Genomic DNA, 23123 nt, shown 5'->3' with positions numbered 1-23123 from the left:
GTTGAAGGCAAAAAATTTGGATGACAAAGGACAAAAGGAAAGGGAATGGATGTGTAGCCCCTCAACCAAGGAAAAGATGTATGTGGTGTGATAGTTTGCATCATGAAAGGAAGGATTATGATGCTTATCAAGAGGCCTTGGCACGACAACTCATCTTTTGGAAAGATGGCAAGATTCGTGCACAAGAAACGAGATTGCCTCTTGCTTTGAATTTTGGAAAGGGAGGTATGCAAAAGTTGTTGGAAGACTTGGTTGTCTGAAATGCTTATGTGATTGTATATGCTTCTACTTTTAGTCTATAGTTGGATAGAACGCATGGTCAAGTGATGGTTGGTCCAAACACTGCAATATGGACACATGCTTTGCATGCAACTAAAAAGAGGAAAGTTGCTGATAGTGAATTGTCTCATGTAGGGCAAGACATTTGTGACATAACTGGTTTGGGAATCACTGGTAGATGCATATTCAGTATATGCATATATTATAAAAGGTACAAAACACGGATGTACTTGTGGAAGAGAAACGAAAGAGAGATGAAGATAATGCAGGGACATCTAAAAGAGTGACAAGATGAAGTGTGGATTAATGTAAAGCTACAAATGAGCCACCTCCCGATCATGTTATGGAAGAGGTTAGTCAGGAGCCAAAATAGGATAGCAAACAAGAGGGTAAAAAAAAGGGAAAGCACCTAGGATATAAGTTGCAGTCTGATATTGAGACAGCCACAGATCTTAAGAAGGTTCTTGAAGAACAGATCTTAATCAGTCGAGTGGAATTTACCTTGGGAGAGGTGCTTGGCATCACCAAGCGGGAATTTCATGACAAAATCATTGACATAATTAAGAGGAAGCGTCAGTTTCTTGGTGATACCACTAGTGCATTGCTGCAATTTGAAGAGAAAACTAGTTTGTTGGGTATTCAAGCTGAATATGAGCATGATGTAGGTACTGGTTTTTCTATGCAGGATGCTACTAATCAGTGGACAGCATGTGGAAAAGAGAAGAAAGTGGCTGAAAATGCATTGACTTGTAGCACTATGCATGGTGGAGTAAGGCAGATGCAACAATGTGCGAAAGAGACTCTAGGATTTGTTTCTCAAAGTCATTACACATGAAATCACTTGGCCAAGGCTACTACTGAAACGGTAGTGAAAATAGGGGAGCATGAAACTCCTTGTGTTGATTTGCTTGACCATGGGTCTGAGATTAATGTCATTGAGTGTGGATTGTATGAGAATGGTGCATAGCTTGGACACTGATCATGGTTGGCATATGAGGGCTACAAATAATTCTTTGGGGGAGCTCTATGCTGCATGTCCTAATGTAAAAGTGACGATTGGTGATGTACAAGAAGAGCAACACTTCTTTGTGTAAGATAATTCCTCATATGCAATGATTTCGAGATAGCCCTATATTACAAGAGCATGTATGGAAATAAAGGTGCTTGATGATGGTTCTTCTTATGCAAGAGTCAGAAGCAAGGATGGGAGAAAACCAGTCTAATTTCTTACCATTTATGTTAATCATCCTAGGAATCGAGATACGCTTCAAGAATCTCCTTTGCCTCCAAATGCAAGGGAATTCAAAGACTTGGATTTTCATTGAGCATTTCTGTAATGCGGGGCTAGAGTAGTGCTATTCAAAGGATGTACTCACCTCTTGATAAATGAAGAATGTATTTACTATTGGTTATTCTCAGCTTATAATAAACAATTCATGTTGGTTTAAGCCTATGGAAGCTATGTGCAAGGCTAAATGCATATCTATGAATTGTGTTACGTATAAGGAACTCAGAGCACTGGGATTGTTAGCTAAAAATTGAAGGCATTTCACGTATCTTTTATGTGTTGAGTCTGTACCAGTTCTGAGACGGTTGTTCACCGCCTAGGGAGGGTTAAAGGAATTCAAAGTTGGTGTAGAAGGGTTTCTTTTGCCTATTGAAAGAGACTATTTTATACAAATGTTGGATAGGCATGGAAAATCATTTGCATTTTAGCAAACTAAAATAGGTTGTGTGGATCTAAATGTTGTCTCTCCTATGGTAATATCTAATGTACCACATGTACCATGGAACTTGAGGCCTATTCCAATGCCTAAAGCTTACTTGCCAAAGCTAACAGATTTGCTAAATGAAAATATTTGCATGAAGATCTTGGAGTCCTCTTCAACCCCGTACTCAAATCATTGGTTTACTCTATCCAAAAAGAATGGGGCTTTGAGATTTATTCAAGATATGCGGGAGGTCAATAAAGTGACCATAAGAAATGTGGGTGCAGGTCTTGTGGTTGATGAATTTGTAGAGGCTTTTGCAAGTAGAGTAATCTATTATTTGGGTGATCTTTACTCGGGGTATGTTGAGTTTCAGCTTGCGATTGAGAGCGGGGATATCAAAACCATGAAGACCCCCTTGGGCTTAGTACGGATGTGTACTCTCCCGCAGGGTGCAATGAACTCAATGGCACACATGACAAACGTTACCCACTCATGGATTTTATACCACAATTGACAATGCCCTTCTTGGATGATGTTCCAATCAAAGGATGCGTAGTGGATGAAAAGAATGAAGAGATGGATGCTCATGGGTGCAAGCAATTCGTTGTTGACCATATTGTTGATTATGAAAGGATTTTGTTGGGTCTAGAAGAGATGCATTTAACTCTTTTTGGACAAAAGTCAATCTTTGGAGTTGAAGAGGTTTTGATTTTTGGGCATATGTGTGGGCCCTATGGGCAAAGACCATCACCAACAAAAAGTAGATGAGTGATTTGAAAGAATTCTAAGTAGGTGTCTTATAGTTTTACCCTCTGTTTGGAGCCAATGGAACCATCAGATTTGCAGTCGGAGCATTAGAGAAGAAGCTAGTGTTTGATGCACGTTTTTGGTCTACAAGGGAGCTCCAGAGTTCTAATGCTTAGAGATTGCTTTTGAGTAGTGCAAGATAAGGAATTTGTTTATCTTCTTAAGTTCTATCAATACATAGTGCTTTAATTCATTGTGCTTATGTACCTCTTGTCTATTCTTTTTCTTCCATCTCTAATCCTGGGTGGATACGACCTTTTGAATAAAACCTCTTCGACACTACTAATCCTCGCTTAAGGATCTCTTTAACATCATCTACATCTATCTATCCATTACTAATCTTATTCACTCCCATAGTTAGAGACCTGGTGTCTTCTCGGCATACGTCTAGATTATCTTGACATTGTTTTAGTGAACCCGACATGAAGGCTAGGGTAAAGAGTCATGTATGAATATAGATACACATATAGTTTTGGGACAAGATATAGAACATGTTATGGAGTATCTTCAAAAGCTCCTTGAGCTTAGATATATAGATGATGCAATTGGGATAAAACTTTTGGTTATATATCTAAGGATGAATCTAAGGATGAATGTATGCTTTGTATGTGAATTTGTATGTGAAACATATAGCAAGTGTTGGATGTTAGTGCAGAGATGAATGAGCTTGGATATGTAACTTATATCACTTATGGATTTTGGAAGAAATTTGAGGAATCTGTATCAATAGCACCAATGGGAGAAGTAAGAAGAGGAAGAACAAAGGATGTGGAATGAGGAAGAAGCAAGAAGATAGATAGAGGAGGCATTTCAAATGTCGAAAGAGGAGGAATTAAGGATACATATGCAACGAGAGAAGGATAAACATATAGAGGAAGCACAAGCTTTTATCCAAGCTTTACTATTTGTTACCGAGACTGAGTGATAACCTATTATCGATGTTTTTGATGCACTTATTGAGGAGTTGAGCACTTAGTGATTTTCCCTACTAAGGATGCTTATGCTAATGATGCTTTGAGTTGCCATACCAATGAGGTCTCTACAGTTACTATGGATGCTTTTAGTCATCACACACAAATGATGTTTATGTATATACTTTTGATGTTGGGAGTATCCATGTAGATCATGTCTTGAATGAGCCTAAAGTGGATGACAGGGACAATGCATATGTAGATTTTCTAAGTCCATGTGAGGAAGCGTATGAGGCTCATGTAGTACTCGATGTAGTAGAGACTACTGCTGTGTTGACTAGTTATACCACATGGATACCTTGGAAGATCATGTAATGGAAGAGTTAGCCATTACATATGCGTATTTTATTAGTGAATATGAAGAGGCTTACGAAGCTTATGTTTTACTTGATGTAAGGACTCAAAGGAAGATTGGTGACTTGCTGCATGTACATGATTTGCAATACATAATTGTTGTCTTTCAAATAGTTCATGAGTTAGATGCTATGCAGATAGAGGTTCCTATGTATGATGCTCCACAGTTGGAAAATATTTTGAATGCTTTGTTAGTGCCCTTGATAGGAAATTTAAAGATGCTTCAAGATATAGATTGCTTCACTATTTTTGGTGATGGTCAACGTGTGTTGGATGCAATTGAGGCTCAATTGATGTGATGCACAATTGTTAGTATAAGCAACTTTCCATGCACTGAGCTTTGAAAGAGTAGGCATGTTGCGATGTATTTGTTGATGGGCGCATTTCGAGCATGTATATGGAAGTTCCATAGCCTCTTGTATATGTTGCACACCCAAGGCCTTATGACCCTAGAGGGATTGCAGGTGTGGTTCAAGAGTTTTGGTGATACTAGTCATTTTGATCTATGATCTAGGGGGATTTCTTATGTGCATGATGAGTGAAAAGTTGATGATATGGGTGCTTGACTCACATGGATGCGTCGGGCTTTGTTCATGCTCAATCACAGGTTTAGAGAGAGTTGGTTCACTATCTTCCTTGGTCAACAAACTCTTCTCTTGAGAAAAGCATGTGTGCTTACAATATCACAGGATCATGCACTTAGTAGTAACAAGACAACGTAAAGTATAATGGATATGAAACAACACATATGTAAGAGATCAGAGCCTCAAAGTATCCCAAAATCAATCCTTGATTAAGAAAACATGTTTATAATGAGTCTTCCCTTCACCTGTCCTATTTCATCGTGTTATACCCAAAAACTCGCACCAAACACTAGGTGCTAACTATATCCCTACTTGTCATAATGCTTATCTATGTTATAGGCTTTACTGCAAAGGGCTAAGAAACTAGTATAGCATTTGAGACAAGAGCTCTTGTTTTTTTCTTCCCTTAGAACAAATTGTGCCCGTTTTGGGTTGGAATGGAAGAGAAACTAACAAGATACAGGAGGTGATGCACAAACTTAAAGATGCTTGGCCTACCTCCCTCAGCATGAACAACAGTACATTACTCAAGAACTTGTGTAATTTGCATGATAAGTTGCTTTTGGCTACAAGAAGGAGATCTTATTTTAGAGAGCCTAATGCTTGATGGCTGCTCAGAGCTATGGAGTCCTAGAGGAAAGAGGACTTGCATAAAGAATTCAAGACATGGAAGAAACATCTTGAGAAGGCATTAAGGGCAACCCCTTCTTTCAAAATTAAAGCACTCCTATGGAGAATAGCTACTAACAAACTGGCCACTTTAAGTAGGGTGGAAACAGATGCTACTTGTGGACTTTGGCAACTTGAATGAAGTCTCCAAGAAGGTGTGGATTGTCCTTACAATGATTGCTATGCTGAATAAATGGTGTCTCAGAAATAATGCTGCCTTTAGCCATCACAAGTAGTTTTTTGTGGAGTAAGTCTTTGTTATAACATTTTGATGGATGTTGCCCAAATGCTTAAGAGGATGTCTAAGTTTGCTGATGCCCTTAAACTAGTTATCAAGCTCTTAAATGGGCTAAAATTGTAACTTTCCCCCTCCCCCACTAGTATGTATGGGAAGATGTAAATACTATACCAGATAATACATCTCACTTTCGCATTTAAAAAGAAAGTGCAATTACATTTTGAAAATGCATACTTGAAGTGCAAATCCATATTTTTAAACCTCACAAACACCCTCAAAACACCTCGATTGCAAAGACTTATGGAGACATGTTAACACCATAAATACCTTATGTATACCTCTAAACATGTCAAATGCAAGACACATGACTATAGAGTAAAGTGGTTGGAAATTAATGGTGAAATTTTAGCTAGTTTTAGTTCTAACACAGTAAAGCTAAGGTGATTTATGAAAAGGTAAGTGTAATGTTGACAACACTCCAAATTTCTTTGTGATTTACCACATGGAAATATTGATGATATGACACTCAATTACAACCTTAAACTTGGAGATTGTGCCATGGAATTGACATTTCACATTAAATAAAGGATTGGGATACTATTATTATTGTCATATTAATAAATAAAATCTTTAATTAAATTGGGTGGGCTAAAAGAGAATATGTAAGAAATCTAAAAGCTCTCTAACATTTTGGGGGGTCCAATCTTTTATTTACCTCTACGAGCAACTAAAGGGTGCATATGTAAATATTTCAAGTAGAAATATTCACATTTTTTGTATACTCCAATAGCACCTAAAAGGGTGAATAAGTAAATATTTTTCATATAATATATAAGATAGTATTCCACATTAAAAAAAGAGAATCTATATGATAAACAAGAACAATAAAAAATTACAATAATTGGATGGTTTTGCTTAACAATATGACATGGTGCTTCTTTATGTACTCAAAGAGTCTAATTTAATATGAGAGAAGGAATTCTACAGTGTCTCCCACAAATTAGAAATAAAGAGATGTTTATTTCTTCTGAAAGCTTTGTATTGAAAAATGGAGTATCTTATAAAAGTTAAGAAATAGACTACAATGTTTGAGAAATAACTTTTTAAATTTAATGTTTGTATTTGACCACATGTGAATGGCTCTCATTGTATATTGAGGCGGCTTTTGAAAACTTGAACCTATTTTTCTTCTTGTTCTCCCAAACTTGTAACCAAATCTATGTATTTTCAAGGAGGGAATGTTCCTTCTTGCACTATTTTGAGAAGACCCTTTGACCTAGCTCTAGGATGAAGCTAACCTATCTTTTCATCAACCTTGAGAGAAAGGGATTGCTCCAAAAATGTCCTCAATAAGTTATTATAAGGTATATCATCCATGTAACAAGTAAGACTCATTTTACATCAATTTAGAGGGCAAGGAATCGATTGTCTAGTAATTACATATGTTTGGATTGAATGGCCCTTTATAATTATTTTTTATCTTTTTAGAGTCTTTTTTTCTTTAGTTGGAATAATAGACCTCAATGAAAAGCAAGGTTTATGGACCCTTTATAATAAGGAAGAATTACTAGTCACGAGCTTTTCTTTATGTAGGTAAAAGGTCCTTGTTTGCTGATGTGAAGCCATCAATAAAGATAAAGACTTGGTTGGTTCCCTAAAATAACACATGTAGTATCAACTTTATGTTTTGCTTTGGTCTCACTTTTCATATTGATCCATGAAAATGGTCATAATGTTGAAGGTAGTGGAGGTTTGATCTAGCTTACATTGTGAAAATGCACGCTAACTTGCAATTAGCTTGAGCATGGTGATGGCTTCAACTTGGATTTAAAAGGAATCTATGTGAGTAGCCAAGGAAAATATCAATTTTGAATGATAGTTGATACAGTTAAAAAAAAAGGCTTCATTTTGAATTATCCTTGACAATGCCACAAGTTTACTTTTTATGATAAAAGTTAGAAATACCTTAAAGCTTTGGTTGACCCGTGTTGTGGAATCATAAAACAATTGTCATTTGTTTCTCGTATATAGGCCTTAGTGAAAGTTTGATTGCAATGGCTTTTTTCTCAAAACATGTAGTTCTTTTAAATTTTTTATATTGAAGATCTACCTTTGAGCGACTTATACAATAACCAATATTGCATAAGTGCAAGAATAGTGCTAGTTGTCTCCATGGATCTTATTCTTTCACACCTCATCTGTGTATACCACCATAAAAGATCATGATTCTACCACCCCATATTCATGAAACATAGCTTTCCTCCTCAAGACTTGCAAAGTATCATGCACTAAACAATTTTTGTATTTTTGCAAATTTGAGGGGCTTTTTGGGAAATTTGATCGAATTGGAGGGGTATATTAGGAATATTAACCATATATGAAGGATATTTGGTAATGATAAAATTTGAGGGGCATCTTGAAACTTTTGTAAAAATCTAACGATATATTTTGGTACATTTCTGGCACACACGTGCATGCACACGCACACGCATGCACACACGCGCACGTGCACACACACACACTCACTCGCACGCACGCACGCACGCTTGCTCGCTCGCTCGCTCGCACGCGCGCACACACACACACACACTCGCGCGCGCGCGCACACACACACACAGAGTCACTTAATCAAACACTCCCTCCCTCCCTCACTTGCTTATTAGCTTGCCCATTTTACTCACTCACCCACCCTTTTCTAAGAGAAAATATTTAAAGCTTGCAATAAATGTATTTGTTTGTCACATCTTTGTACATCAGATCAAGTGAAAAGCATGTCTTGTGGTATAAACATGTGTAAAGGAAGGATTCAAACATAAAGCAACAAACTTTCTATCTTACAACTTCCTATAGTAGATGCACCATCGTTAACTCAAAATGTAGTCATAGTATTTGGATTTGTCTCCTTTTGAGGTTAAGTTGAAAAGGAAAAGCCATTCTAAATTTAAGCTATGATGATATCCTAATACATTCTTGTTTAAAGCCCCCTTCTAACTTTTGGAGATCAACAATTTCTTTTGTGGAAAGTTTTATATGGCTCTTTGCACCCTAATTGCATTTGAAATTACATTGTTCAATGAATTACCAATAAATATGATTCCTTGTCAATGAACTAGGTTTGCTTTATACAATCTCCTTTATGTGCTTGAATACATTTGTCTGAATAATCGTTATGCATTGATGTATCAGAATGCACTAAAACTTAAGGGTGGTGGGAAAGCTTTTGTGCTCTATTTGATGACAAAACCACACTTTTTTCTTAGTAGTTTACCAAGTGTGGGCTTGTGTTGATATGCCAAGCTTTGAGTCTCTTCCTTCTTTTTATGAGAGCCATGAGGAAGAGTAAGCTTTCTTTCATCATGGAGCACACTATGTAATTTTCTTTACTCCTTTGAGAGTTTTATATCATACTTTTGTTTGTTTGATGACTTTCTTATTATGCCATAAAACTCTATTGGATCTGCCTCTTTATTCAAAGTTATAACATCTATTTAAATGTGGTGGGTGTTACTTTAATAGGTAATGCAATTGAGTTTGTCACGTTCTGTGACATAACATATTAGAGGACATTGTTTTGCTACAATACTAGAATCCACACATGTCAATGAACATTGGAACTTGACAATGTGATGATGCATCTTGGTTAATATCAATTCAATAAGTGATATCATCTTTCTTATGTTCCATTTGTGAAGGTAGTAGTATGTGTTAATATATTAGACCTTATACTTTTGCTGAAGTTTAGATATTTAGTGTTTTCAAAGTCTACTTAAAGAATTGAGATAGATAAAAGATGTTTGGCATAACTTATCACCTTAGTCAAGCTATAACTACTTTTTGTATCATGTTGTTGGTTTCCATGATAGCATAACATGGAAGTAGGTCTTTTGGGGTGTTAAGGGCAAGATGAACCCTGCTTTTGCTCCCTTTTGGAATGTTGTTAGGGTTTTGGTCTTATCAACTATTTGGGATCCTAGGAACACTGTGGATTTCAAGGCTATAACTTAGATTATGGTTTGCCCTATAGATTGTTTGGTAAAGTCTCTCCTTAGTTTGACCTTACAAATAGTTTGGTAAAGTCTCTTCTTGGATTTTGAAGATAGTTGCTAGTCTAGGGAAAGATGGCCCTCTAAAATTGTGCATCTAAACCTTGCTAGCCCTGTTTAAAGTTTTCCAAACAAACTATGAATGTATGTATTTTTTTGTTTTGATAATATATTGCATCATTAAAATAACTTTTTACCCCTCTCAAGTTATAACTTTAACAAATTATGTTGAGATATACTTATGTAGCCTAATTGCAGAGTTAGGAGGCTTACTTGTACCTTGTATGATGTAGTTAAGTTTTTCCACCTTCTCTATTTGACTGTATTTCATTTGCAAACTTTGCAATATAGACTTGGGCAAAGTGTATGGTTGTAACATTGGTCCACAGGAATGCTAGTTCCAATTATAAGGGGACCAAAGTTGAAAGGATGTATGGAGATTTGAATAATTTATAAAAGAAAAGGGGTGATAATTTATGAAAACATAATTAGTAGGAAATTTTCAATAACATAGGCCTTATGTCTTATACCAAAAGCAAAAAGGAAAACATCATGTATTTACCTCTTGCTATTGCCTATTTTTTCAAATTATTGAGTTGAATGTTAGATTTCCTTGTTGACCTTATGTTGCTAGAACTAGTAAGAAAAGAACCATTAGTATAACCTTAGCAACCAAGCCCTACAATATATATTTGTCCATCATTTTCAATAGTATGGATCTAAACTTGTGTCCAAGGCATGGCATCACCCTTGAGGTACTTGCCAAGTTGGTAAGTAAGGAGTTGCTTACTTTGGTCAAAGGCTCAAGTCCCTAGATAATGAGAATGACACACCTTGATTGTAAGGTAATAGATGGATTTCAAGCCATACAAATAACATGAGGATGCATGGTAGCCACTATAGTGCTCATGGACTCTAAGTACGTTCTCCTAAGGGGGTGACTTTTACAAGTGGATGGTGCATGTTTTTAGAATGGTAAATACTCAAGGGATGTCTAAGTAACCTTCTAAACAAAAAAAACTCTAAGCAGGCTTGAAATTTCCTCACATATTTAGACATGATGCAAGAAGGAGTGTGTTACTGCATTATCATATTAGTTGTGATGTTGTGCCTTGTCAAAGGGTCATGTATATGATTTCGGTGCCGAAATTGTAGGTGGCAATCAATACACTCTTCACGATTGGTGTTGCTGAGCTTACAAGTGTGATCATTGGGTTGTGTGCATGACATTTGATGGAACTTGATTGTTTGGCAACAAGAATGCACATATTACATTTGTGTAATATATAGTTCAACACCATGGCTCAAGTAATGACTAGCAAAAACATAATTGCACTGTTGTTAGATACACATGAACATGTGATGCCCTAATGTATATGTTAACACTATGGCATGATGTTTTGATTATGTGGATGTACGAATAAGTGATAAATTCATTTGTTGGAGTGACTTTGACTAGACAACTTTGACCAAGAGGTCATAGCTCACCTAATGACTTGCATAGATGGGGATTTATAGGCTCACGATGGTGATGTGGTAGGGCATCATATATCTCCAATCTTAGATAAGTGTTCCTGTCTTGACAACCAAAGGAAGACGTCATGCTAGAGGTTTCTACCATGGTTGAAATGCTAGATGTCTCTACTAGGTAATTACTAGGTAACCATTCCTTCCTTGACACAATGGAGAGAAGCCATGTTAGATGTCTCTATCATGTTTGAAATGCAACAAGTAAATGCATTTGTTGGCTTTTCTTTTCCATTTTCTCTACCTTGTTAAACATGGCAAGATCCATGTACTAGGACATGTGCTACCAAAGTCTCAATTTAGAGGAATGGAGTAAGGCTTTGCATAATGGATACATATGTAGAAATACCATGCGTGTTTTGCATGCAGAAACCCAAATATTTTGAAAGAGACATTCTGGTTGAGGCCCAAAATATACTCTGTATCAGAATTGGAAAAGCCCAAAATATGTTTGATAAACGCCATGCCAGAGCCCAAAATGTGTATGGTTGTAGGATTATGATACCATGTTTAGTCTTCTTGTGAAGCCCCCAAATGTTTGTCTTGACCTTAGTGATACCATGGTTGCCCCACTAAAGCCCATGCTTCTGAAAAATAATTCTTGGTGGTTGAGTGGATCCTTCGATTGTGAGAGAGAGAGAGAGAGAGAGAGAGAAGCCTAAAAAAAAAAAAGAGAGAAGCCATAGCCAGGAGCTTTACTTCTTCCTACGCGTTGCGTGCCCCTGAAAACTGTAGCAGGAGCTTCTCATTTTGATCCCAGATAGGCACAGACAGACGCAGACAATAACAGGTTTGCTGGATCGTAGAGAAGGGGAGGCGATCGACCGTCTCGACCGATCGATCTCCTTCTCCCCCTCTCCCAGCCAATGGTTAACCTCCCTCGCCTCTCCCCCTAGCGATCTTCCCCTCGCCTGCCCCCATGGATGAATTCGCCAGCATCCTGCACCGTGATTATGGCCTCAGGCCCCAGGGCAAATCGGCTCCCATGTCCTCTGCCAAATCCGGAGTAGGTGCCGGCAGTATCCCCTCATTCTCCCCCCTCCTGCCTCCAATCGCTCATCCTCGTCGTCCACCGCAAATTTTACTAATGGTGCAACTCAAACGTCCTCCCTGCGGACTGCCACTGCTCCAAACCTCGCAGATGATCTCCTCTTCTTTGGTGCCGGAACTGCCCCCCAGGCCTCCGGCAAGAGCACCTTTGCATCTGCCTCGGCAGATCTGCTCGGAGGCTCCTCTGCTGCTGCATTTGGTGATGTGTTTGGTGGGCCGCCTTCGTACACACCGGCACCATCCTCTCATAGCTTCGACGATGTGTTCAGACCAACTCCACAGTCATCATCATCATCAACATCAAACAAGAACTCATCTCTGCCTGTTTTTGATGCTCCATTGTATGACGATGACATCTTTGGAGGGGTGCCAGGGATCAGGAGTGCAGGCTATGATGACATTTTCAATCTGGGGTCCAAGACCACCGAGCCTAATGGTCCAGGTTTTGATGACTTGCTAGGTGGTTTCAGTTCCTTCAAATCCAAGGACAATGCTGCAAATAGCAAGACGGACAAGTCACAGATGTCATCATCAGCGAACTTGGCATTTGATGAGCTACTACCGGGCTTTGGGGGAACTGAGCCTGCTAAGCCTGGGTATTCAACTTTTTTCTCTCTCTTTATGTATTGTTATGAGCATCTCTATCTGTCTGTTTCGTTTCCCAGATTTGGTTTGTGATAGAAGTAATGGCAACGGGAATTTATTCAAGCAATGCCAACTCTGCTTCTATGCTTTGGAATCACGGTCAATCAGCCATTGCAGTTGCATAAAGATGCTGTCATACAAGCCTAAGTCAAATTTTATCTCAATGATGGTTTCTCAGGTCCTCTGAAGATGATTCATCTTTGCGAAAGAAATCATCAGAGCAAGTCAATGGAGCAGTTGCAGATGATCCTTTCACAGTCTTTGAGTCTTCAGGCATGACCTCTACTGCTCCAACAAGCTCCATCTCAGGCATAGATCCATTTGGATTTTCAGTTGATGGCTTTAATATGAATCGCAAGAGTAGTTCAAGTATTGGTCTTAGTGATGGGGTTGAGCTTGAAAGTAGTCCACTTCCAGATCCTATAGCTGCAGATGCATCAAACAAATCCTATAATGCAGCAAGCAACTTTGGAATGAAGGAGGATACGTCTAGTCCTGCTTCCAGCCCAACCAGGACTGAGGCGGCCAGGGAGTCGAAGGAAGGCAGCTCTATACAAGGAAACCAGAGGGCCAGTAGCAGTTTTAGAGAGCATAGGAGAATATCTCCAAATGCGGAAAAGAGTGATTCGGATGTTGCTAATAAAGACACCGAAGCTGGTTCCACTTCATTCAGAGGAAATGTGTCTACTTCTAGTTCTGAATCTATGCCTGGTTCTGAATCTATGCCAGAGAGATACACATCATCGAGAAGCAGGCAGGTACCACATGAGCCTTCTCCTAATCATAAAAAAGTGGAGGCTCCTCTATCCAATGGTCATAAAGCTAGGAACGTGGAGGATTTTTGGATTACAATTGAAGATGTAAAACTTGTGACACAACCTACCTCTGCTCCACCTCCCTCAAGGCAACCGCCTGCACCTCGTCCAAAACAAAGCAGCACCTCAAGAAGAACTGGAGATGTCAAGTCAAATATGGATCAGGATTCAACAAAACAAAACAAATTTTCCACAACACAAGAAGGTGTTTTACCAGAAACTAGTGGTGAGGGGGGTCTCAGCAGCTCTGCCAGTATTTTTGATGGTTTTGAAGAGTTTGCAGCAGGTGGAGGTAGATCACACAAGGATGTGAAAAGCTCTAATACATCACCCTCAACTGTAGAAGAAGATCAGACAGAGGGAAGTGCAGCTGCAACAGCCTCTGGTGCTGCTGTGAGAGAGGCAATTGAGAGAGCAGAAGCGAAGCTTAGGCAAGTGAAGGAAGCCAAAGACAGAGAAAGAGAGGAGCTAAAAGACTCTAGAGATAGGGAAGAACGAGATAAGTCTCGGGAATCGCAAGAAAAAGGAGATGACGGGGAGGGGCGAGAACGCGAGAGATTGCACAGAGAAAGAGAGACAAGGGAAAGGAGGCGAGCTGAAAGGGAAAAAGAGAAGGAGAAAGAGAGGGAAAGAGAGAGGGAGAAGGATAGGATAGCTGTTGAAAAGGCTAATGAAGCCCGTGAAAGAGCTGCTGTTGAAAGAGCAGCAGCAGAGGCACGTGAGAGGGCAGTTGCTAAGGCTGCCGAGAGGGCTGCTGTTGAGAGGGCTACTAGTGAGGCCAGGGCTAGGGCAGAGCGCGCTGCTGTAGAACGGGCTACTGCTGAAGCACGGGAAAGGGCAGCTGCTGAAGCACGCGAGAAGAAAGCAGCTGCAGAAAGGGCTGCTGCAGCAAGGGAACGGCAGCAGAGGAATGGGGATGACCTTGAGGCATTCTTTATGTCTAGCACTCGACCGGCCAGTGCACCAAGGCAGAGAACTCAAAACACAGTAAGCTAATATTCTATTTTAAGAAAGGCTACGTCTTATGTAAACTAATCAAGGATTAGGGCAAATTGTGCATGAATCTGAAATTTTCACTTTGTGCCATTTTTTGGGCAGGATGCTCCAGCAGAGAGCCAATGGAAGAGTGTCAATTTAACATCTAATGTCAAGAAAGTGCCTTCTGCATCAAGCATGACAGATGATTTGGCTTCTATTTTTGGTATGATCCAGGAGAGTGTTTATTTATTTATAAAGGATAATTTTTGCTTTTGACGTTCCTGGGTTCAGTAAGCAAGCTTTACATAGCTAGCATGATTTTGGCTTGTGTCGAGCAAGTTGTAGTTGAAAGGTAGATGAGTTTTGGTGCTAATGAACCTGAAGATATGGAAAGTTGGCACTGCCTCATTACTCTCTGAAGCGTTTAAGGACAGATTCGGGCATGTTTGACTGGTAGTTTGTGACCACCCTCTTCTTCAGCCTTTCTTGGCAAAAGAAGAGGTTAGAGTGCAAGTTAGTAGTTTGGAGCTTCAATGAGCTTTCGACCCATGGGCTGCTGCTGCAGAATACATTTCAGAACCTGTGCAAAATCAATGCATAGATAACACAGGTACAATAATTTTAGAGGGTTCAACTGTTGCGTACAAGTGTGGTAAACACAAGCAATTGAAAGTAGCCAAGGGAGCTGGAAATGCTGATGACTGAATGAAAATTGAAAACAAGATCTGAGCTGTAATCTGTCTGATTCATCTGACCTAAGGGAAATAAAGAAAGAGTTGTATTAACATCTACGATAGTACAAATCAGCCTATGAGACAAAAATAGATGCATTTGGAATTCAGGGAACTATCATGTTTCGCAAGTAGAAAAAAGAAGCTGTAATCAAAATATATTGCTAGGAAACAACAAATAACTGGAAGGACTATCATGTTTTGCAAGTAGAAAAAAGAAGCTGTAATCAAATTATCTAGCTAGGAAACAACAAATAATTGGAAGGACTAAAAACTAGGGTTTTGATACAATGTGGAACGAAAATACAGCATGCAATGGGGAAAAAAGGAGGGTCATTAGTCTCATTGCACAATCTCTCTCATGGGTCTATCCAACATGGGTAATGAAACATTCCCCTAGGATCCTGGACTTATGGACAAGGCACAACACAAGCTGTGCCCATGACATAGGAACCACCAAGGGGATGGACATCAAACTCACCTTCCAGCCATAAGGCCAAACAGGCTCACCCCGAGGCCATAGCATATCGGTCCACACCCATACCACCAGCCCACATTGTCCTAGTGTATGGATGTGACAGCTATTGGGCTTAAAGTCTAAGAGTTGTGATCAATCATCACGTGGTCAATGTACACAATGGGCCTTGATTGTATAAATAGAACTTGACGGCCCTAACCTTGGGCACTAAGTCACTCAAGACCCAAGGCTGTGCCAATGTTGTAGGTACACATTTGGATACCCAAGATGTTAGGATCCAATTTGTGCACAAGAGTCAAGACACAACACAAGTTGTACCCATGACATAGAAACCACAAAGGGGATGGACATTAGACTCACCTCCTAGTGGTAGAGCCAATATAGGTTCAGCCTAGGGCCAGCAGTGTATCAGGCCACACTCTTGTCCCAAGAGTTGGTGTTCCTTACCACCAGCCCACACCATCCTAGTGTAGAGACGTGCCGCCCATTGGGCTTGAAGTCCAAGAATATCTTAGTGTTTCATGTATTTCGTGCTGTTCATCTCCTGGTTTCTTGTGTTCCGTCAGAGTTTGATGGAGATAGAGGAGCTTGACATGTGTTTGCATTTCAGTTTCCAGCCTAGTCAATTAGTTTCTAGCTGTGTTCACACTGTTCAGGCTGAGTGCATCTGCGTTTTGCCACGTGGCAGGCTGGTACACAGCATTTATTGCAGGGCAGCAGCAATATGAGCAGGTCAGCCAGCTGTCCTGCTATTTATGGCAGCTGGTTGGCTAGTGTGCACATGCTTGCAGTTATTCTGGCAGCCTATCTCTAGAGTTTGTCATTGCCATCATTGTCTCTCTTAGCTTGCTGTTCCTACTCAGTCTGTTTGTTCCGCCATCCTCACCAATGCATATCAACTACATGTAGGGGTTGATCCAGCTGGCCTTGTATCTAGCATTCTTTCGTAGATCAGTTCAGTAGATTCCTTCATTTTTCTGTGTTCATTTCAGTCTCTCTTTTCCCTTCTTTGTTTGTCTTCGTCTTTCTCTTTTGTTGTGCACTTTCACATGGGATCATTGCCAAACTAGAGGAATTCAAGCTGGCCCAAAGAGGAGAGCGCACACATTTACCAAGTTGGTTATAGATTATCTATGTTTACAACCTTTTCAGGCAAGGCAACAACAAAACGTAGTTGTTCATGTGATGGATTCAATTGCCTTGGCCCCAACAACTCTTCCATAGTTAGTGACATCAAAATGCAGCCTTTGTAGTAGTTACCTTTCCATCTCGGAGCAGCCCGACATCAAAACACACTAGTTTTTCTCGTGTATGTTTGCGCTTTGTGCCTATTTTTCAAAGGATAGATGGCAAGCTGGTACGATTGGCAAGACAACTTAGATGATGAGAGAGGATCGAATACACCACAATTGTGATTGTGAAGAGCAGTAGGAACATTGCGATGATCATTGTGAAGACTGTCATGATCAAGAAGATTGTGAGAATCATTGTGAAGATGAATGAGGTTGAAAATCTTAAAGAGATTGCTGATAAAAAAGAGATCAGATATTTGATAGAGATTGAAGATTGGAGTGTGTTTCTGTGTCACAAGGATATGTATTTTTTAATGCTTAGCTTTGGCATTCTTAAGTTGTGCAAACATAAAATGCAAGTCGGTCAAGGTACGCTAATAATCTAAAACTCTAAGCATGCAATGGGTGGCAAAAGTTGTTATAAGTCATGCTAGATAGGTACTTGTGGGTGCCTATTGTCAGTTTGGGCCTATGACATTAAATGGACCTTAGAATGTCCTGTGGTGACATTAGGACTAGGCATTAACTAATTAATTAATTCTAGTCTAAGGCATTTAATGTTGGGAACAACTTAAGGTACCAAAGGGGTTAGAACATGAAATGTGGATGGGCACCGCCCAATTATTGGGCAAGGTCAAATGAATAATGAAATAATGTTTAGAAGTTTAATTTTAAAAATCAGTTAATCAATGTTGGAAATTGATTTTAGAAGGTTGCCACTGGGCAAACTTGCTCATGCAAGTTGAGAGAAGGTTGTTTGTGTTGGCTGAGGGTGGTGGTAGCCATTCCAGAGGTTGAGCGAGGTGGAGAGTTGCTGTGAGAGGATTCCAACAAGGTTGACTGTTGGTGCATTTTGGGGTTGCCAGAGTAGCTTTGGGGTAGGTGAGAATTGATCATGCAGTGCAACAAGATAGGGATGTTAAAAAATGACAAAGAGACCAGAGAGAGAGTAGGGTTTGTGGAGAGAAACATAGTGTGTGTGAAACAAACACAGAGAGAGAAGAGAAACTCAGAAACACAAGAACGCGGTGATGATACATTGAATTATGCTATGAGAAGAAAAGTTGATATAGTGGAGCCGAAGCTCAAAAGATAACTGCACTGTCCTATTTGAATCACGCAGCAGCACTTGTGGGAATTTGGATAGTGAAGGGAGTGAAACGTAGTCCTCTAGGTAGTGGGCTATCAAAGTAATCACTAGAAGGTGAAGGACAGCTATTGAGAGAACGAATTGTAGTCCTTTGATGTCGTCGGAGATGAGGAAGATGATCACCGGCTGTCAAGGGAGCAAATCATAGTCCTCAAATGTCGTGGTGATGGCTTGGGCAATAGAACACAAATCCTAGAGTATGTCGGAGTTGTCAAGTACCAGGAGAGCAGCTTGGATGTTGACGCTAGGGGATGGACGATGATGTCAAATGAAGGGATAACCACCAGGGGGGTAAACGCAGCCTTTGAAGACCCGTCAACCCAAAAAGCAGGTATTTGGGGCTGCAAAAAGTTAAAACTGACGCCAAATGTGGGGTGACGCTGGGCAGGAAGATGTTGACGTCAGGCTGCAGATGGTGTTGGCAGATGTGGAGGAGGTCTTTAGTCAGTCAAATGCAAATCTTGTGAAGCCGTAAGGGAGTAGAAGAGGTCACTAGCTATGGAGGACTGATGCCAAGGTAGAAGTGTTGTCACCAAGAGTCTAATGATGACACCAGCAGGATGGAGCCTCCAAATGCAGAACGTGAGTGATGGGACAAGGTGCCTAAAGGACAAGAGGAAGGGTGACCGCGAATTGCGGTGTCCTCTAGTAGGGGTATATGTAGCAGTGGAGTGAAGAGTGTGGGAGTGACGGAGGAAGAGGGGTGAAAAATGATTGAGGTGAGTGAAGTGACTACCTATTTATATGCATGAGTTGTCTAGGGTGGCACACCATTGTGTGGGCGCACATTGAAAAAGTGTCCAAAATGTGGACACCAACCCTTTTTGGGGTTGTTAGTGTGAAACCTTAAATGTATAAACTAAAGAAGTGGTTTCTCAACACCCCTTCTTAGGCTAAAACAAGAATGAAGAAAGAGAAGTGAAGAGAGATAAGAAGAAGAGGTAGAGGTTCCCGAAGATCCAAGATTTCCACCTACAAGGTAATCTATAAGGAACAATAGATGGGATGAATTGTAGATAACTTGTCTCCACCTCGGGCGAGAAGCCTCTAGCTCTATAACTCCATGTTGGAAGGAATTTAAAGGCCTCGTCACCAAGTCGTGGCTAAACCTCCAAGCCCTCGATGTGGTACTTGAAGTTCTTGGGTACCAATAGAAGAAATGATTGCTCGAAGATAGCTATCCCCTAAGAGTACATAGGAGAGAAGATCTTCAAGATGAGTAGGTGCCTCTATGAAGTTTGAGATGCAGGGGCCCCCTTTGAAGCCAAAGAAGTAGAATCCCCCTTTGATGCCAAAGAGAGTACATCCCCCTCGGAACCCCCCCTTGACAAGAGAGAGAATCTAAAAACTCATGGATCACGGACTCTGAATCATCTGATGATGAAGAAACTGCCGTCGTGTGAAGAAATGCTCTAAACGCAAAAAGCATGAAACCAATCGTATAACAAAGCATAGACTGATAAACTCAGAATACAGTTAGGGTTAGGGTTAGGTAACTTAGAGACAGTAAACACAATGAATAATAAAGTGAATGAGTAATGAATATACAGTGCTCATGCAGCAAACACACTATGTAGTGAATATTGAATCTTGAACTCTCGTATCTCTAGGATCACGACAAATGTTACTCCAAACGGATCTCGAATTGCAGCAAAGGTAGCCTTCCAGTATTGAACATCAGCAAATGCAGCTAAAGGAAGGCTGGATCTGATGTAGATGGCAGTGCCCCATTGAGTCACTATGCTCTGAAGTACAGGAATATAATAATAGATGCCCCAAGACTTTCATACAATAAACAAAACAATCGCTCACTACTAGGATAAGTGCTTAGGGACTCTTAAGTGTATGTGTGTGTGTGTGTGTGTGTATGCCAATCATATTGAGAGTATGTGGAGAGAAATGAAAAATGGGTAAGCAAGCAAGACAAGCAAATCTAGCATGCAAGCATAGGGAAAGAGTACCTTCGGAGATTGCCACGTGCAATGCCATGATTATGGTGGATCTAGAGTCGACCACTCCAAGGATGATCGAAAATGAATAAATACGCATAGATGCATGTTTACATGAACAAAACGTCAATGCATGGGGTAATGCAAAGGGGAATGCAAATATTCATGCTCATGCAGAATGCGATGCAAGGGTGTCACTTGGACAGTGCACTTGCAGGGAATTATTGACTTATCCAAGCACCCTTTTACAATCATGTTATCTTGATAGTGTGGATGAAGTTACAAATGTCCAGAATACATAGTACATAATACATAAATGTCTGAAAATAAAAGGTTGTAAACATCATCACTGACACTATCAAGAGAAGGAAATCGCCCCATCTCAAAGTGGAAGGAAAAGTAAGAGGGAAGCACCCTCTTCCTATCAATCTGAAGAAGTAGAGGAGGGTGTATCCAAGCGATCCATGGTAGAAGATAGTGGAGAACCAACCGGTTGATGATCGCCTTGGGCAAAATATCTTCAAACTTGTCGCTTGACGGCACAAACTCTAGGCAAATGGTACCTAGCTCAACTTACTCTCTGGTGAAATGGTAGTGAATTGCCATGTGCTGTGTAAGAGGGAACATAATAGGATTGCATACAAGGGCAGTGGCACTTTGTTGTCATAGTAGACAACTATAGGCGGCTCACAAGGGATTTGAACTGTAGCCAACAAGTTCCTCAGATAGATGGCTTCTGTAGTGCCATCAAAGAGAGCCCGATACTTAGCCTTGGCCATGGAACCCGCCAACGTCTCTTATTTACGGCTGGCCTAAGAGATGGGTGCTGTGTCCAAGGTGTAGAGGTAGCCTCCATGAGAATGCTGGGTGCCATGATTTCCTACCTAGTGAGAATCAGTGTATCCTTGCAAGCATAAATCATTTCCATAAGTTAGTCCAAAATTATAAGCATACTTTAAATATCTTAACACATGAAGGCAAGCAGTCCAATGAGACATTCTTAAGTGCATTAAAATACCGGCTAAGCAAATTAACGGAGAATGCAAGATTTGGTCTAGTATGAATCAACCAAAGTAATTTTCCTACAATAGAATGATAGGTATAAGCATCAAAAGGCGGACTCCAGGTATCCTTGTGTAGATGGATAGTGGGATCTAGAGTTGTGGCGATTGGCCATGTCAAATAAGACAAACAATTCTAAGTCTGTCATCTCAAAGGTAGTGCAAAGCTGTGTCTTAATTTTTGCGAGAGTTGTGGATTTTGAGTCAGTGAGTAATATATCATCAACATAAAGCAGGATATAGCTGATCTTCTCGCTAGTGATGCGCATGTATAGATTTGGATCATAGGGGTAGAATGGTATCCATGAGTCCGTAAGAACTTGTCCATCATGTGGAACCAAGACCTCAGTGCTTACTTCAGTCCATAAAGAGCTTTCTGCAAGCAAAATGTGATTGAAGAGGAGGGCTTGCCAGCTACAATGGTGTTTTACGTCCGTTTTGAACTTATTGACACCATTAGAATCACATCAGAGCTATTGTTTAAAAGATTCTCTCTCCAATTGATTTTCTTTTTCATCTCCTAATATTCCCTCAATAATTCTTAGCATAATTTAGCCTTTGGTTAAGAGCAACTGAAGACATTGTTGCTGAAACCCTAATTGGAACAACCATTAGGGTTTCTCAGCCATCTTTGAAATTGTGCCAAATAATTGAAGAACCTATACTCAAAATAGTAGTTGCGAATTGAGAATTTACAGCAAATTTGAGGGATGATCCCATTTCCATTTGTTTGGCCTGTATGCAAGAGCCCAAGGATCAATTTGTGCCCAAGTTGTGTTAGAAGCAAGCAGAAAATTGGATCTTGATGCTGCTAGTCATTGATGACAGCCCAAAGTTTTGGAATTTGTAGAGACATTTATCTACATCTCAGTATACTATAGATTCATAGGAATACAACTTAAAGAAACATCATAAAGGTTGCTAGTTTGTTTGATGAGAGCATTGAGGAGATTATTTGTGATACCTCCTAACTCTCATTACTCTTCTACTTAGTTTCAGGAGGCCACCTGTGGGGGCTCTGTTTTCTAGTAGCCTTTCTTGTCCAATGCCACCGACAATCCTTTCTTTGTAATTAGACATGCTAGATGTTGTGATCCATGAGTTTTCAAGTTTCTTGTCTTTGTCAAAGGGGGATTCCATTTCTTTGTTTTCAGAGGGGGTTATTACTCATCTTGTGTTCCTTTGCACACCTTGGCAAAAAGCCCTTGTATTCATCTTCCCTTGGATGGGGTAGTCGATAACAAGTTGTCATCTCACCTATCGATACCTAGGATCTATAGGATCAACCTAGATCGTGGCCTTGAATCATAGTCACAAGTGATAGGTGGGATAAACCCTTGGGATGTTGGGATGCCATCCTTGTAACGGATATGTGATGGAATGTGTCACTTACAAAAGTAAGGTTACTTCAGTATGTGTGGCAAAGTGATGGAATGGGGATGTGAAATGTGACGGGATGCTTGTTTGTGACGGATTTGAGATGGCATTTGTGATGGATCCATCATCATCATCATCGTCATCATCTTTTCCTTTCTCACCTTTGTCATTATCTTCATTATCCTTATCCTCTCCCTCATTGTCTTGCTCTTCTTTAATAGTCTCTTCCATGGTGACTGGTCCCTTTCAAGGCTGGTAAGGCCTTGTCTATTGAGATTGTTTTAGAATTGTTGGAGGGGCAAACTAGGGCCTTGTCTCAGAGGGCCGTGTGCCACGAGGACGTGAAATTTTAGTGCTTTGCTTAGGATTTGATAAAAAGTTAATCAAATGTGCTAATGTGACTTGCACATGTG

At 40.1% G+C, this 23123-nt stretch overlaps 1 protein-coding gene across 1 annotated transcript in view; it reads left to right on the top strand.

Moving 5' to 3' along the window:
• The first annotated feature begins 11657 nt into the window (after positions 1-11657).
• The window catches only part of LOC148032444 (uncharacterized), a 49176-nt gene continuing 37710 nt past the window's right edge, over positions 11658-23123 (top strand). Inside the window, exons 1-4 of the mRNA XM_087683118.1 lie at positions 11658-12188; positions 12221-12830; positions 13058-14681; positions 14793-14895. Of these exons, the coding sequence (XP_087539244.1) occupies positions 12104-12188; positions 12221-12830; positions 13058-14681; positions 14793-14895 (2422 nt within the window). The 5' untranslated portion in view covers positions 11658-12103. The remainder of the gene's footprint in view (positions 12189-12220; positions 12831-13057; positions 14682-14792; positions 14896-23123) is intronic.

The sequence above is a fragment of the Lygodium microphyllum genome, chromosome 8 (assembly GCF_053477565.2).
Source record: "Lygodium microphyllum isolate KBCC chromosome 8, Lygodium_microphyllum_v1.1.10, whole genome shotgun sequence".
Classification (NCBI taxonomy): Eukaryota; Viridiplantae; Streptophyta; class Polypodiopsida; order Schizaeales; family Lygodiaceae; genus Lygodium; species Lygodium microphyllum.
The sequence above is the reverse complement of the archived record's forward strand: the minus strand, read 5'-3'. Positions and strand labels throughout refer to the sequence as shown.